This window comes from Nanorana parkeri, unplaced genomic scaffold, assembly GCF_000935625.1.
Source record: "Nanorana parkeri isolate BGI_ZX_2015 unplaced genomic scaffold, ASM93562v1 scaffold1222, whole genome shotgun sequence".
Taxonomy (NCBI): domain Eukaryota; kingdom Metazoa; phylum Chordata; class Amphibia; order Anura; family Dicroglossidae; genus Nanorana; species Nanorana parkeri.
In genome coordinates this window covers 73,824-91,544 of record NW_017307490.1, presented here as the reverse complement: position 1 = coordinate 91,544, position 17,721 = coordinate 73,824, and the positions used below count along the sequence as shown (strand labels likewise).

Here is a 17,721-nt window from a genome sequence, read left to right as displayed (position 1 = left end):
GATACCAAGTACTCTTTACGCTCCTTATGGGTAAATCCACACATATCCTATTTTTCTGCAGCTCTTCCAACTGGACTGGTCCCATGCTGATGTAGATATCCAGTAGGTGAAGGAGATTCAGTGATCATGTAAACTAGTGCTGATTCATCCATTTGTATGTATTCTTAACAAACATTAATAAAATTATGGCTAAACTTGATGAATAGGTTAACCACATACATCGTATCCATTTTACCGCTTTAAATTTTTTTTTGCTGATTCTGACAAATTTTTTAAAGTATAGAATAAACTTAAAGGGGTTCTAAACCCTCTGTTTTTTTTGCTTATATCTACTGCTAGCAAGCAGTAGATATAGGCAAGAAGTGTAAAAAAAACCGCTTGAAATCATTTTAAACTTACCTCGTTATCGCTGCTCGCTCCCGCGCCGAGAATCAGGAACTGCTCGTACGGCCGCAAAGGATCTTGGGGCGGGCGCATGCGCAGTTCCGATTCTCGTCCGGGAGACGAGCAGAGACGCAAGGTAAGTCTATGGATGCGAGCACCCGCATGCAGACACTGCTGGATCGGAGGGACAGAGCAGTCAGTGCTGGATCGGAGTGACGTCGCACTGCTGGAGGGACACATGAAAACATGGGGAAAGAAGAGGAAGACCAGAATAAGGAGACATCATTTAAGGTAAGTGCTAACATTTACATGGGGGGGGGGAGGGAAACTTTTTTTTGCCTTTAATATCACTTTAAAGGAAAATGACAAACACAGAAAAGGAAAGGCAACTCATCACACTAGATTCACAGCTCTAAAAATGAAGGTTCAAGGCTTCTACTCTCTTTCCTATGTGGGGGCATTAGTACAATGATGGCCAACCCGCTTTAAACAATTTAGTAAAATCAAGACCTGCAGGAGAAGGAGATTAAAGCAGGAACTACTAACTAATTTTTTGCCATCTATATTTGAGTCACAGAATATTAAAAACGATGAATAGGGTCTTGAAACAAAGTATATCTAAACCCCAGAACAGAAACGGAATATATTGTAGTTTACAAGTTCTTAGATGAGGTGGCTGCATAGCTTAAAGGTTTCAGGCTTTTATTCCATTACTTTCACCTGGGTATCCTGTGAATAACCTGCTTCCTGTTCCTATGTGGCTACGGTCACTTTCTTCCCTATATCTACGGAGGAAGCCATGGTTGTCACCTAAGCTGGTCTTCAAAAATGTCTGCTTTTGTTCATTTCCATTACATTAGGAAAGGAGAGAGAAAAAAGACAACCATTGTTTGTGCTCAAGTTCTGCTCACAAGAAGTGACCAAGCCATATTTCTGGTAAAAGTAATAGGTTTTTCTGAAAATCTTCTTGGATGAAAACGAACGCAGCCACCACATCTAAGGGCTAGTGAGCTTAAACATATTCATGATTTCTTCTTGGGTTTAGTTATTCTTTAAATTGGATCTTTACATTCAAAAATCTAATTCCACCAATGCATCCCTCTATGTATGATGATTAATAATAACAGACATGTCAGGTGTATAATGCTCTGATTTTGAAATACTTATACTTGCAGAGCATTCACTTCCTGCTTTGAAAGGGAAAAATAACTTCAGTCTGCCAAAGCATTGCATCATGGGAAGGTTACATCAGCAGAGCATTGCTGGGAAATCTCATCTAGCTAGCCGAAGTACCGGTATTCAGTATCGGCAAGTACCAAAAGATAAAGATTGGTACTCGATACCGAAAAACCGGTTGATTATGTTTCGTTTAGGGATGACATTTTCTATATGCTAAGAAAATGGGTCTACAAGTGACAGGCACATGAATCACACTCAGGTGTACTAGCGCTTATTAAATTAGAATAAATGGTCTGTTGGTTGAATTCTCCAGACTGGTTGAATCCTGCATAAAACACATCCCATTCTTAATGTTATAAACCAAGGAAAGCAAAAAAACTGAGCAAAATAAATATAAAATAATATAAAATATAATAACTATGTAGAAACACTGATGACGCTTTATCTGCTGCCATACAATTAAACAGACTCCAGCCAGCTAAAAAAAAAGTACTGGCAGCCAGTATCCCATCATTTTGTGTTCTCAACAATTAAACACATAATGAAACTCAATGAAAGAAGAACTTCAGCCAAAAATAACAAGATACAAATATGAATAACCCATTCAAATAAAAAAATACTATCTTTTGTTGTAATATTCAGCTCTATTCCACAGATTTCACCGGCAGTGCTTTTTACTGCAGCCAGATGCCCTCGGTCTGTAGGCTGGCATCCTGTACCTGTCCCAATTTGTGACTGGACAGTAAAAGGAGAAGCAGCACAGTAATTAGCTCATCGCTCTGTCACTGCTTTCTCCTATTATCAAAATGCTCCTCATCACAGGATCCTGTGTTGCTTCTTCCTCTCTCACTCCAGTCCTGCTGTACAGGGACTGCAAGAGGCTGATACCAGGTCAGAGTCACATACTTACACTGATTGCATTTAAAATATATCTGCAAGCAGTAGATATATGCAAAAACTTAAAAAACAAAACAAAACAACCCCTTTCAAACAGGTTAAAACTTGCCTGTGTCTTTACCGAGGGGCAGGAATTGCCCCTTCTGCCGAATTTCACCCAGTAATGTGTCTACATGTAGAGAACTAAATCCTAAGTTAGCTTAGCTGCTACCACTCCCTTTCCTGTTTCCTTCATGACATTCCCACCAATGGTAGCAATGGGAATGCTACTCATTACACTTTAATGAAATATAAAATCAGCAAGGCCATTCAAGCACAGAGAGCAGCCAGGACCAGGAAGAAATTGAGCGGTGTCAAGCTACCCGAGTAAACCTGGCAGTTCAATATTGAAGGCAAGGATAGGTATAAGGATAGCTGTACAGGTCAAGACTCACCATTCCAGTTTAACTCCAGCCTGCTGGGAACTATAGGAATGTTCTTGTTTTCTTTTAGCAATGGACTGACATAGGAAGCTAAATAAGGGACAGACTCCCAAATCTGCAAATTAATAAGAAAGACGTTTTTGTTTTACTCAATCAGTACATTTTAGTAAATGTTTGCAATACTTTTCTCCAATATAAATATGTTTATCTGCTAAAAGTACTGTAGTTATGAGGAAAATATTTTGTATGCCATTGCTTAAAATTCTCATTATCTGGTTATCGCCATAGTCAAATGGAATGAGGTCGCTTCAACAAGTGCATAAAATCAGAGGTTCTGATTTCATCGACATCATGCTTGTTCAAGGTCAGTTATTAAAAAACGAGGCCAGTATAGCAGTCTCCATATTGTCATCAATGCAGACATTCTTTGAAAAGCTCATGGAGAATGATAATGGGGAAACAAAAATAAGGTATTACTTCACATGGTACAATTCACTCGGCTTCTCCATCCTCTAGATCAGGGGTGGCAAACTCAAATTCATCGGGGGCCGCATCAGCAGTATGGTTACCCTCAAAGGGCCGGTTGTATAGGACTATGCATCTACTCTTCATTATCATAAATAGTTGCCTCTGCATTCAGTTGCTACTGGTTTTAATAATAATTTAAGTAATAACTAGCCTTGAAAACATCCACAAGAAACTTTATTGGAGACTGCTCAGAATGCAGGAGAAATCCCTAATCTGGCGTTTTCAAGTGACAGCTGTCACCTAGTCAAGTTAATGATCAGGTGACAGCAGCTCCATGTAAACACATGCACATCGCATGTAATGATACGTGATATGATTACATGCGTCCAGGGAGAGTGATTGATTCCTAGCGGAATGTAAACATATCACGTATTCGGCTCTGCTCGCTACCACACAGTAGACACTGCTCTGCACACAGTCGGCATAGCGGACCGGCCCTGGCTGCTGTGCGGGCCACATTACAAGGTCCAGCGGGCCGGATTCGGCCCGCGGGCCTTGTGTTTGCCACCCCTGCTCTAGATAGTAAATATTATATATTACTATATACTACTACTATTGGGTACAGTGTAAACATTATACTACTATTGGGAACAATGTAAACATTATAAGTGTCTATGCAAAGGCCAATTCAGATATCCAACTGCCTATATTCCTAGAATTACCTTTGCTGCATTGGTGAGACGCCAGGCGTTTAACAAGCCAAAACCATGCTGATGACTGTGACTGAAGCCTGCTCCATTAGTTTCCCATGCTGCAAAACGGTCTTCATACTGCAGAATAAACCACAAAATAAAACAGCATTAATCCTCAACAAATAACATTTAGAAGAAAAAAATGCCTGGATGAGATTTTTAATGCTGCATTTGGCTTCAAAATTACGTTCAAGAAAATCAGGTTCTTCATCTTAAAACTGAAGTTTATTGAAGTCTATTCTATATTCCATTGGCTACTGGGTTACTGCAAAAAATCATCCCTTCACTTTGCTCTGTTTGTTGCTAAACTCAAACTCCTTTCAAGTCCACCCAAGTGGGTTTTAGCTTTGTGTAGTGGAAAGGATAGTTTATCTCCCAAGTATTTGAGTTCTACCGCATGTTCCTTAGATAAGGAGGCTTTGTGTAGTGTTTCCAAGGCAGAGAGCTGAGCCAGGAGTTGAGAAATGTCTGCCAGCCTTTCCTTCTTCAGGGTCACATCTTTGTTTATCAGAATGCCTCGCATCACACATTTATGCGTCTCTCAGAGTACAAGTGGTGGGGCATGCAGATCAATTTCAATGTTGCTTAGATACAATATGCAGCTTAAAAGTAAAAGTGACTGTAATGGAAAACTGCTGGAACTCCAGCCCTAGATGCAAGTCTCTAAAGTGTTATAGCACAAGGATTCTAAAACAAGTGGGATTTTTCAGTGTTGAGTATAACTAAAGAGGCAGAAATAAACAACCTTTACTGTACCTTTGTTGCAGTAAATACGATTATATGCTGGACATCTCTCCATGTCAGGCAAGGCCGGACCTGTAGCATCAGAGCAATCATCCCTGCAGCTATTGGAGCCGCTGCAGAAGTTCCTGTGTGGCCTTCTGTGCAACCTGTGCCTTTCTGCAAGTCCCAGTCTGAAGTCACCTGCAAAAATACACAACATGAACATTGTGGTTAAATTCCACTTCTGTCTAATTATTCTTTTCTCTTGGCCATGACAATCTTATTAGTACTTGCCATCCTGCAGATAAAACATTCTAAGAAAGGGTCTATGCGAGTGATGTACTACAGAAAAGTGTCATTGTAATTGAATATAAAACAGAACAAGCACATAACCAATGATTTTTCTACTGTGATCTCCCAGTTGGAATTCCTACAAAGATACGGTGCAGTTGATTTGCTAAAGGATCACACAGCATGTTTACTTTGCAAAGTGAATTTTTATTCAGCTTATAAAATAAGGTGAAGTGAAATAAAAATTACGTTTGCAAAGAATACTTCATTTCGTTGAGAAAACAACAACGAAAATGTGATTTCTGCTAGCACATGATTGATCGCTGAATCAGCACAGCTTCACCTCATTCCTCAGTGAAAATTGACTTCACGTAGTGAATGAGGTGAAGTTGTGCTAACTAGCGAAAATCCTTTTTTATTTTACTTATCCTTGAACCTGATTGGGTGTGCACAGTGTAACATACAAGAGCAATGGCAGAAAAAAACAAAACCATGTGGTCCATCAAGTCTGAATTAGTATTGAGCTTTCCTCTTGTTAGCTTTAGATCATATCCCCCTGTTCTTAGTCTTAGATTGATATTAAAAAATATTGCTCTTCTGAATCTTTTTCACATCCTTAATGTATTTACAGGTTTTAGGCAGCATGCAATCCTTTCACCTCTTTTCTCAGGACTGTACATATTAAAAGGTCTACAATTTCTATTACAGTGATGCTAGACTGATTTTTCTCTATACATCTGCCATAAGTCCTTCTTATTAATAAAATAAACCTGAACTTAAGTCAAAATGTTAATGCTTATATACGGACATAAAAAAATCTCTGCTCAAATTTAGCAGAGATTTGGAAATTCTGAGTCTGTTTTGGTAACACAAGTGTATCCCCTTTCCTCCTTCAGGACCTGGCCTCTTTTTGGTGGATATTCTATTGGTGAAATATGATTTACAGTATGGTGTAACACATGTCAATTCTTGTATTATTCTTGTCACACTAAGTACTCCAAACATTAGCAAGGCAGTAATACCATTACGGTCTGCTAGGAGACTGTAGGAGATGAAGAGCTGAGCTGAGATATCTAGGCAGCATAGTGAGAAAACATGATTTGAAGCAGCAGGAAGTACTAAGATAGTTTTGACCACTTACAATACTTCTCATCTGTCTGTCTCCACTACTGAAGGTCACTGCCAACATTGAAGCACACTCCTCTGCATAGAAAGGCATTTTTCCAGCCTCATTAACAGCACCTGTAAACATAGATTAAAGCAAAGATGAACAAAAGCACTCAAACAAAACATTTGTCATTCACTAAAAAACAAACACATTTGTACACACTGTTGAATGGGTTTTAAGTTCCTCCAACTGGTTTTGAAATGTTTCTAATTTCTAGTTGTAGCTCTCACTATTCTGTATTAAAGTGACATTAAAAGTCAAAAATATTTTTCCCTCCCCCCAATGTTAATGTCAGCACTTACCTTAAATTATGTTTCTTAATCCGATCTTCTTCTTTCCTGTCCTTTTCATCTGTCCCTCCAGCGCTGCTGCGGGTCTCCGATCCAGTGCTGACTCCTCTGAGATTGCTGGCACTTCCTGTCCCACGGAGTCTGCATGCGGGTGCACGCGTCCATAGACTTACCTTCTGTCTCTCCTCGCGTCCCGGACAAAAATGTAAACTGCGCATGCGCCCGCCCCAAGATGCTTTCTGGCCGCCCGAGAATTTTCACATTTTTGGCGGGGAGCGCGCGGAGAAGACACCGGTAAGTATTAACCCTTTTGAAAGCGTTTTTTTTTTTTTTTTTTTACACTTTTTGCATATATCTACTGTTTGGTAGCAGTAGATATATGCAAAAAAAACGGAGGGTTTATTAACCCTTTAGGATTATTTGTTTCCTTTGTTTCTATACAAAAATTTCAATAAACATTTATTGCAAAAAAAAAAATAAGACAACAAAACAATTCAACCTGACTCAAAACTACTGTAGTTTCCCTGTAACGTAATACATTATATTTACCTATAGTGACAGTATAAATAGAGTTGGCATATCCATCGTAATTACAGTTATCATTGTACTGGCCTCCATTACCACTGGCCACTACAAAAATACTTCCAAATCCTTTTCGTCCAGCAATGACTCCATGCTGTAGGGCAGCCTAAAGGTGGGAAATAAAAAAACATGAAACCATATAGCTGCAAAAGGTTTTTGTAAAAAAAAAATAAAAAAAAAATGTACTACGAGACTGAGCACATGTTTAGGGGGTAAATGCACTTTTGGGACTCCCCATTCTGAACTCATTACTCCTCTCATTCTCTTTATAGTGTAAAATGAATAATAATAATCATATTAAAAAAGACAAGCCTCAGATTAGACAATAACTGGGTTCTGATACTATGAACTACATCTGTCTAGGCAGCATTTCCTTCTCCCAAGAGCTGCTGTCATGCACATATATTTGATTTTGTACCAGACATCAGGGGATAGCCTGAACTACTATATGCATAGAGGGATCTGGACTCCCCATAGAAGTCTGCCATACAGAATCCCACACATGCAGTACAGCAGCGTCCATAAAAGAGAATTAGAGTTCACAAAATCAAAACCTGGATATCATCTGATCCAAGGTCTGTCATTTAATTTGTAGAGGTGATCAGCATAACGACAAGATCAGCATAACGACAAGAGCAGTTAGGATGAAGGGGCAATAAACTATAATTACTTGTTAATTTCAGATTATTTCTGCAGACAGGACAGGTAAGAGGAGTGATTCATTGGTAAGTTAAGAAACAAAGTACCTTTCCCAACTGATGAGGTCCATCAACAGTTTTTCCATCATCATCAGGGCCCCAGCTTAAAAAAAAGGAAACAAACCATTAAACTTTTTAAAAAATCCCATTCTGTGCAATTATTTTCACAGGAGGCACTTTACTTTAAATGGTTTACCATCTGGATATCTGGTGTCTATTGGTGCCCTACAGACATGACCACTTATTACCAGTGAGGGGAGAGAGCAATGAAAAAAAAAAAAACACTACTGTACCACTACTGTATCTGCCTGATAACTGGTGCTAAGAGGTGTTTGTGAATTCCTTCTCTGCTCCAGTGTCTACAAATAATGTTACTATGCCACAATTAGAACTACACACTGCACCAGTGAAAATTACACACAATTCATTTAGGTTTGAGGGAAGTGCAACAAAGGCAAATTTTGTTGGATGTTGTAGATGCATATCGAGGTCCATTCTGAATATCCGATGCTGAAGTTCACTTTGCTTACACTAATGTGCCTTCCAATGCATGAGAAAAAAAAAAAGGAGACTGAAGATTTTATATATAATCATCGTAAAGATGGAGATAACTGGCAGTCATTCAAAAGCATTCAATTCTTTTGCTTATTTATTGAAGAAACATGTCACAATTGTCACAATGTTTTGGGGCCACGCAGGGTCCCTTCTTCAAGGCGACATAGTGACCGTCACCCTGCGTGGCCCCGAAACGTTGGCTAATTGATGCTTGTGACATGTTTCTTCAATAAATAAGCAAAATAATTAAATGCTTTTGACGGAGTGCTGGTTATCTCCATCTTTACGATTTTGGAAAACATGGCGCCATCCGTGTTAATCACTACCAGCACCACAACCACTAATCAAGGTCCAATCACTGTAAGTGCAACACATTATATATAATCATGTTAGTAAAATAAATGAGGTCTCTAGAGCAGCAGACTTAGAAGCTGATTTAGAACACGTTCACCCAGCATATAGCCGAGCGTACAATGACTGGAGAGCATTACTGCCTCTAGATGGAGCCAAGGAGCGAAACTTAGGGATAATAAGAGAATACTAAATAAGATTCAAGGTTTCTAATAGTCCCCCATGTGGTGGTGATAACAAAGAAGCATGGGGATATCAACAGCATTCCAGTGCACCAACATGATAAGGATTACAGCTGCATGCTTTGATAGTGGTCTACAAGGCACTAAATTACAGTAACATGATTCTCTAAACATCAATGACATCAGAATACCTAGGCAAAACAGGCTATCCTGGAAATAAATGGGCTACAAATGGGCAATGGTATACAAAACACAGGCAACAATCAGTCAACTGTTACAATATGCAGGCAGTAAATAGGCAATCATTAAAATATGCTGGCAGAAAATGTTGCACTTACCCCCCAGGCTGGCTTGTGGGCTGTGTAAGAAGAGTCTATGCTGCAGCAGTAATGCCCTCACTCAATGAGGCCCCTTAAAAAGGAGAACTATGGGGGTTAAGGCTTTTCCCCATAGTTCTCCTTAGAGTAACGGGAGGACACAAACTAGCGTCCTCCCGTCACCCTAAGTTCAGTATACCGCGAGCTACTGCTTGCGGTATTCTGAGACGCCGCAGCTGAAGCGGATCCCGACAATTATGTCTGGATCTGCCCAGCTGCGTGAGTGACAGCTGGCTCTGCCTATCTAGAGGCAGAGCCAGCTGTACGCGCCCCCTCCCCCGTCCGATCCGCCAGTCAGCGCTGGCGGAGCAGGGAGGGGGGAAAACTGAGCGAACGCCGGTATGTGTTCGCTCACCTCCCGATCTACTGAGCAGACCTGTTACATTCTCATTGTCACAGGCCGGCTAGAACTATGAAGGGAGGGAAAAGCACTCACCTCATAGTTCTCCTTTAATTACTCTCTCCTTGGTCCCCCACTAACTGTATCCGACTGTCTCCTCTCAGACCCTGCTCTGTGAAACTGAAAACACAGCTCTTGAGTTTGGTTGGAAATCCCTGGCAGTCTATGATGGGAACTTTTAGATTGCTCAGGCTTCTGAATGTTGCACTGCCCCTCCAGAATCCGATTGTGACTCCTGCATGTCAGTGAATAATATGCACTGCAGCATTTGCGTGGTGTGTCACAATGATTGTGTGTGCTTGCACAGACTGAGGTGGAGAGGACAGAGGTAGGAGTGCATGCTGCTATCATGGGTGGACCTACGAGTGAGAAGATGTCACTGAAATAGCACATATCACTCCACTGAATTTGCTGAGGTGCTAGCCAGTAATCATTTGGGGGTGACATAAGAATATGTGTAATTATTCATAACCAGCAGCCCAGGCATCCTCTAAGTGGTAGTAGCAGATACGGGCCTCCTGTGTTAATGCTAGTTAAAGACTGCATTATATATATCAACTTTTACTTTGCCTATAGTTGCACTTGAAAGGATGTTTGGAATGTGTCAAAGCGTGTTTTTCAAATGCTTTCCATTTCCCATGAAATAGTGTGCCCTAAATAGTTTGAACCAATAATACACATACAATGCTGCACTAAATGGTCAACAATATGGTCTGTAAATCAAAGTGGACAAACTGAGGCTGAAAACGATTCCAACACCTACTATTTGCTAAATATCTATAGTACATGTACATATTTATTACCTGCAACTGTAGATGTCATTGATCTGATAGTGTTTGTTGAAGGCAATTGCCTCCATGCTGTCTGTAAGAGGGCCGTCTAGAACTCTGATCCCTGAAATAGGAAGCAAAAATAAAACAGTGTAATAAAATGCAATAAAAAAATGAGGAAAGATATGTAGATGCTGAGATAGGAGTCATAAAATCAGCAGATACTCAGCAATTGTCTAGAGAGCGGTCAGTTATGAAGACTTTCTCATTAACCAATAAACAGTTTAGTACTGTGGCTACTCTTACTAGAAATGGCGACCCAGCCAAGATGACTCCCAAGGCACAATGCACAATCACGAGTGAAATAAAGAAGAACCCACAAGTAACAGCGAATGGCTTGAATTTTGGTTTCATTTTTTCTCCACTCACAAACCTGCAATTCTGCTACCATAGGCCACACCAACTGCACAGAAATTATTGTTAGGAACTGCAGCAATTTCCCCAGCACAGCGGGTTCCATGATGGTTGTCGCTGAATTTATCAGGATGAGGCATGGGGTCTGGATCGTTGGAGTTGAGGTCATAGCTACCTTCCGGACTCTGGCAAAGAGAAGGTTTGAGTTATGTTTTGTTTATTAGATCTACTGCATTAGTTGTTATGCAGTCAGCCAATCACATCATCAAGATTGGTTAGCTGAAAAATGCTCACATAATTTGACTGAATGTCCTGGTTTGTGTACTGGACCCCATCATCTACGACCACCACAGTGACTCCCTGGCCAGTAACATTTTTTTCCCACACGCCAGTAATATTAATGTCCATTCCAGGGTAGCGAGTGTTGTTCTGCAAAGAAAACAGATCACAAAAATAATTACTCAATTATATTACAACTGCAGAAGTAATTTACAGTACAATAAAGTCTCAAATTAGTCAGATACGTTCTTCAGGAGTACACCATCCCTTAGGCAGGTCACAGGGTGACTGTACTAATATACTGATATAGTTCATTCACATTGGTAGCAGCCTCAACACACAGAGTAAAAATGCGAGTGCTGTCTGGAACCAGCTCTCTAAAACAGGGGTAGGCAACCTCGTTACTCTAACTGTTGTGGAACTACAAATCCCATGAGGCATGGAAAGACTGACCATCACAGGCATGACACCCAGAGGCATGGTGGGATTTGTGGTTTGCCCATAGGTGAAGTGCTGAGGCCATCTACCCCTGCTCTAAAAGGAGTCAGGGTGTCCTCCAACCAAGGTTCCCTTCCCCGTCATGGGACTTGGAGAAGCTATACACTCTTTATCTATGGTCATTCTGCAAAGAATATTTCACATAAGAAACCCAAGTGAACCATGATGTACATTTATCTAAGAGTGCATATGGCATCATCTGTAGATAGGCCAGGAAACAATGTGTCAGGTTTACACAAGCTCGCTCCTGTGATGGACTACAATCTCAATACAAATGAGTGAACGAGGAGGCGAGAATGAAGTCCATCACTGGAGTGAGCACACAGGGACCATGGGGAACAAAAGTAGCCACCTTCCAGAAGGAAGAACAGTGTCTGCACCAATTCAGAGATGATTTGAGGATCTACAACCGAGTGACACACAAATAAGATACATTTTTGTTATTAGTTGGGGGACTTGAAAGCATTTTTAAGATTTAACACCCGGGTTTAGTGTCACTTCAAAAGATAAGTAAACTCAAAACCAAAAATGTAACTTTTACCAGCCTAGCAGTCCTAGATGTTGTGGATGCATTTATTTTCTTTTTATAGAAGAAAGAACATTCTTAGTAAGTAGGGATTCACTGATACCGATACTAGTATTGGTGCCGATGCAGAGTATTTGGCCGAGTACTCGTACTCACCCAAATGCTCCGATGCGTATCCCGAAACTTGAGCTTCCAGTATCGGGAAGCCAGGCAGCAAGTCATTACATGCTGCCCGGCTTCCTAATTGGCTGGGAATCTGGCTCAATGCTCTATTGTCACTTCCTGATTGGCCAGCTTCTCGACTAATCAGGAAGCCAGGCAACGTGCCATTACACGTTACCCGGCTTCCTGATTGGCCAGAAAGTCGCCCCATGCTTTCTTATCACCTGGGGACGAGGGTGCATGGAGACAGCTTCCCGGCTAATCAGGAAGCTGGGTGTCAAGTCATTACACGCCGCCTGGCTTCCTTGATGGTATCGGCGAGTATGGGAAAAAAAATACTGGTACCTCTGACGGAGACCCAACTTTCTGACACTGGGCCCTACATTCCACCTAAGAATTCTTTGGTAGTCTTCAGAATTCATAATGCCATGGACCCAGTCAAGACATTGAATGCCTGAAGCAGAAAAGCAACCCCAAAACATCAGTAACCCTGCACTATGTTTGACTGTAGGGACTTTATTTGTTTCTTTAAAGGCCTCATTTCTTTTTCTGAAAACAGTGGAATAATGGGCTTTACCAAAAAGATATCATTTTGTTTCATCAAAAAGCTGTTAATTTTGTGTCATACCAATACAAACAAAAGAAATAAACACGAGAATGCCTAAATATTTGTAATTGCAACAATTTTGTGCGTGGAGTGGGGCATTATCTGACAGAAATGCAGGAGTGCCAATATTTTTAGCCATGAATGTAGTAGATTTTTTTTATCTTGCCCATACAAACAATAAATCTTCCGCCAGAATGACTCCAGTTTAGGAAAACATTTGACTTTATATTGTATTTAATGAAATGGAAGTAGGTGCTGCTATGTTTCAGAACTCCATAAAACTAAACGTAGTCTACAACTGTCTGACGTGTTTGGCACCAGAATGCAATGCTCTGAAAATTGTTGTACACACAAAGAAAACTAAGCAAACATTACTGTCCGGCCACAGTGCAGAAAAACATCAGTCTTCTCAACATACCAAAAAACCAAAATCCTTCCAACAAACACCTTCAATTTCATCAAATGAAAAAGACATTACACATTATTTGGTTGCTGCAACAGCATCAATGTCAAATAATAACCAGATGGAAACCTCCCTTACAGCGAGAATATTCAACCAACATACACGCCTCAGAGATATTTACGTGTGCTGTTACTCGGATGTCCCGATACTAGTTCATGGCTGATCGAGAACACAGATTCCTAGCCACTCCCCCCCACAAACTATTCAAATATTATCGTTTAAATTGATGACATTTTTATAAGATGGACAGAAGGAGAAGAAAGCCTTCCAAACTTCCATGAATCATTCAATTCATTCCACCCATTAATAAAGCTCAAAATGAATTTCTCAGGGGAATTTATCAAAACTGGAGCAGTTGCCCAGGGCAACCAATTAGCTTCTCTCTTCAGTTTGTTCAGTTAAGCTTTGAAAATTAAAAGGAGGATGCTGATTGGTTGCCGTGCACAGCTGCTCCGTTTTTCATAAATTCCCCTCAGTGTTTTCTCTCGGGATTGTGCCAGCAAGGGTTCACTCCGCTCTTCTGTGCACAGAAAACCCACAGACAGGTACAGCTACCGCTAAAATTCCGGCGTCCATCCTAATCACACTAGACAGGATGACCTCTACAGCCAGGTCATCCGATACCACCATTTGCTCGGACACTGAGGGCCGAGACAAACTGCTGGGCACACAGGCTGATGCATTTCGGCGAAAGGGCTACAAGGAAAAGACAATATCTAGAAAAAATTGAATCTGCTCTAAGAACACCATGGGAAAAGGCTCCTACAGTACAAAGAGAAGAAAAACCCAACCAGGACCCCTCTTTTATTTACCTACAACCCCTCTCTAGAGGTAATACGCAAGATTATTAAAGACCTACAGCCACTACTCTCAGAAGACCCCATACTTCAAGAAATATTCCCTCAGCCCCCAATACTGGCTTTCAAATACTGAACCTGAGAAGAAGATTGGTACGCAGTAAGCTGACCCCAGAACAGGAGCTTACACAGAATGGCACAGTACAATGCAATAAACCCCGCTGCAAACTTTGCCAATATATACAGTATGTGACCAAAATTACAGCCAATAACAAAACGTTCACCATTAAGGGATAATACTCATGTACATGATACCAGCATGCGACAAAGGTTGTTACATTGGGGAAACTAGCCTTAAGCTGCATCTCAGGATGAACCTACACAGGAGCTCGATCAATAACCACAAGGAAAGCAAACATTGCACCCCAGTAGGACATCACTTCTCCCAGATAGATCACTCCATCCAAAACCTCAAAATTCAAGTACTGAAAGGGAATTTTAAAGACTCTCACAAAAAGGAAAACACTTGAGATGAAAATAATTACACATTTCAACACCATAAAGGAGGGACTTAATGTGGATTCTGGTTTACCGACACATTACCAGAACTTTATATCAACATGCAGTACATCATAATATTCATGTATGTTTTATTACTATACCCATCTATGTGTTAAGGTGTACATTTGTTTATTGGTCGTCCTATATTTAGCTGTTCTGGCCTTTGGTTATCAGGATGCACTTTTCACTCAAGTCCAACATTTATGACACCCTGACACCTTTCCCGTAAGAACTTTCTCTTGCTTTAAGCAGTAAACTCTATCATGTTGATTAGTATTACTTCAGACCTGGAGAAGAAAGGTTAACACTCAAAAGCATGTCTTTTGATAGTGGCCAGATTATTATTACCACCCCATCAGTACTTAGTTGGGCCACGAGATGACTCCACGAGATGACTTCGTAGGGCCACCTCGTGACTCCACGAGATGTTGAAAGGCGATCCGAGGAATCTGACACTGCACTGTTGCCCTTCTGTTGTCTTGTACCAGTCTTGCCACTCTCCGTTCTGCCCTAACATTGACTAGTCGCTGACGGACACAATTTGCACGTTCAGACCCAGATTTTCGGCTAACAGTCTGGTCTTTAAACACTTTAACAACAGCTGCTCTTGAACATTTAACGAATTCTGCTGTTTTGCTGATACTCGCTCCATGGCTCCGAACGCCAACAATCATCCCACGTTCAAAGGCTGTTAAATCGCATTGTTTACCCATATCTTCAGAAAAAAATCACTTCTACTGTCGTGGTAAACAACCTGGTTCCCTATTTATAATGATCTGGCCCTCTAGCAACTTCAGCGCGAAATTATAGCTAATTTGCCTACAAACGTCAGGTGGTCATAATAATCTGGCCACTCAGTGTATATGTGTATATATATGTGTGTGATATATATATATATAATATTTTTCTTTCTTTTATAAACGAGGAATAAGTGGTGCTTGGATACAAATCACATCCACCTTTGGACATTTTACCCACTCATTCCCTTGCTCCTCATTATCACACCCGAAAATGTTTTTGCACTGAGAAAATGAATGCAGCTATGACTACCTGTAAAAGCCCCTTAATAAGTCTACATTTTTATGAACAGCCAGAGATTCTGACTATACCGAAACCTGTACTCACTCCTATTTCACGTCATCTCCAGAGTCTCGAAATCAGAAGGATGACTCATCTGAGGAAGCACATTCACGTGATCAGGCAGGTCTTGAAGAGCAGGAAAAGCCAGAATAAGGACCATTACTGGCTGTATAATAAGCAAAGTCAAAGTCTCAGGTGGTAAATAGTTTCTGAACCTTTGCTTGAATGGTAGCAACCACAGACCTAACAGAAGAGGAACCCTCTTGAGCTACAACGATTCCAGTACAGCTATGGCACAAGGCTACATTTACACATATATCTTTAGGTGCGATTAGGGATTCCTGCATCAGGAACTTGCGATTTCCTGCAGCAGGAATCCATATTATTTACAAGCAGCAGCTGTCACTCGTTCAAATTAATGATTCGGTGTCACCCATTGCATTTGAATGCCGACATACCGTATGTGATACGATTACGAGCGGTTAGGAATCGGTCACTCGATTGATTACCTGATTCTTAACCGCATGTAACCTGACCCATGTCAACCGCCAAAAGTGCCTACAATGGGCATGGGAACATCAGAACTGGACCACAGGGCAACGGAAGAAGGTTGCCTGGTCTGATGAATCACATTTTCTTTTACATGATGTGGATTACCATGTGCGTGATGCTTACCTGGGGAAGAGATGGCACCAGGATGCACTATGGGAAAAAGACAATCCAGTGGAGGAAGTGTGATGCCTTGGACAATGTTTTGCTGGGAAACCTTGGACCATGCCATTCATGTGGATGTTACTTTGACACATACCACCTATCCAAACATTGTTGCTGACCAATGCACCCCTTCAACGGTTTTCCCTGATGGCAGTGGCCTCTTTCAGCACGACAATGCGCCCCACCGCAAAAATGGTTCAAGAATGGTTTGAGGCACACACAATAAGTTTGAGGTGTTGACTTGGCCTCCAAATTCTCCAGATCTCAGCCCAATTAAGCATCTGTGGGATGTACTGAAAAAAGAAGTGTGATCCACGGAGGCCCCACCTCGCACTTTACAGAACTTAAAGAATCTGCTACTGACGGCTTGGTGCCAGATACCACAACCTACCGTCAGAGGTGTAGTGGAGTCCATGCCTCGATGGGTCAGGGCTGTTTTGGTGGCAAAGGGGACACCTACTAAAGCACATTAGGGGGGTGGTCATAATGTTATGGCCGATTAGTGTATATATCAAGAGAAAAAAAAACAAGCTACTTATTTCCTAGTCCATGTGGGCTTGGAATGCAACAATGGACCTGCAGCACAAGACGACCATGAGAGGTCTATGTTTAAGGCACAGGTAGCCCCCACTCAGACTAGAAGGCAGTGAAAAACAAAAGAAGTGCCTTGCCCCAGGGCTGGACAAATCCCACAAGCCAGATAGCCAATGCTCCTTAAAAATGACAGCTGGCGCCTAACGGTTTTCTCAAGTTGTTGCTAATGGAGCGGGGTACCTGACTGGATAGGCTGGCTTCTGAATTCTATATTAAACTTGTCCACCTCTTCCTTAGGTCACTAAAAGATCACAGAATGGGATGCCCAGAAAGAAAATAAAAGCTATACTAGTGGTAGCCCTGCCACCTGGTAAGTGTAAGGAGCACACTGTGGGTCATCAATATAAATATACAGCCCAAAAACACAACATACAACTCATTTTAAGAACACAATAGCTTCCACGTTTCTCCATAATTTAGTGGGGAAAAATTATTGAAAACCTACAAAGCCAACAGTCCAATCCACAGGACAGCAGGACATTTTAAAGAGCCAGTTAACATTTGATACCCAAAAAAGCAAGATAAAAGGTTTAGGAA

General features: G+C 41.1%; 1 protein-coding gene across 1 annotated transcript in view; it reads right to left on the bottom strand.

The window, feature by feature from the left end:
* The window catches only part of PCSK7 (proprotein convertase subtilisin/kexin type 7), a 38,228-nt gene that overhangs the window by 12,258 nt on the left and 8,249 nt on the right, over positions 1-17,721 (bottom strand). Inside the window, exons 3-11 of the mRNA XM_018568638.1 lie at positions 11,198-11,332; positions 10,923-11,088; positions 10,523-10,613; positions 7,903-7,957; positions 7,124-7,262; positions 6,258-6,358; positions 4,859-5,026; positions 4,073-4,180; positions 2,895-2,997 (exon numbers count right to left, since the gene is read on the bottom strand). Coding sequence (XP_018424140.1) covers positions 2,895-2,997; positions 4,073-4,180; positions 4,859-5,026; positions 6,258-6,358; positions 7,124-7,262; positions 7,903-7,957; positions 10,523-10,613; positions 10,923-11,088; positions 11,198-11,332 — 1,066 coding nt within the window. The remainder of the gene's footprint in view (positions 1-2,894; positions 2,998-4,072; positions 4,181-4,858; positions 5,027-6,257; positions 6,359-7,123; positions 7,263-7,902; positions 7,958-10,522; positions 10,614-10,922; positions 11,089-11,197; positions 11,333-17,721) is intronic.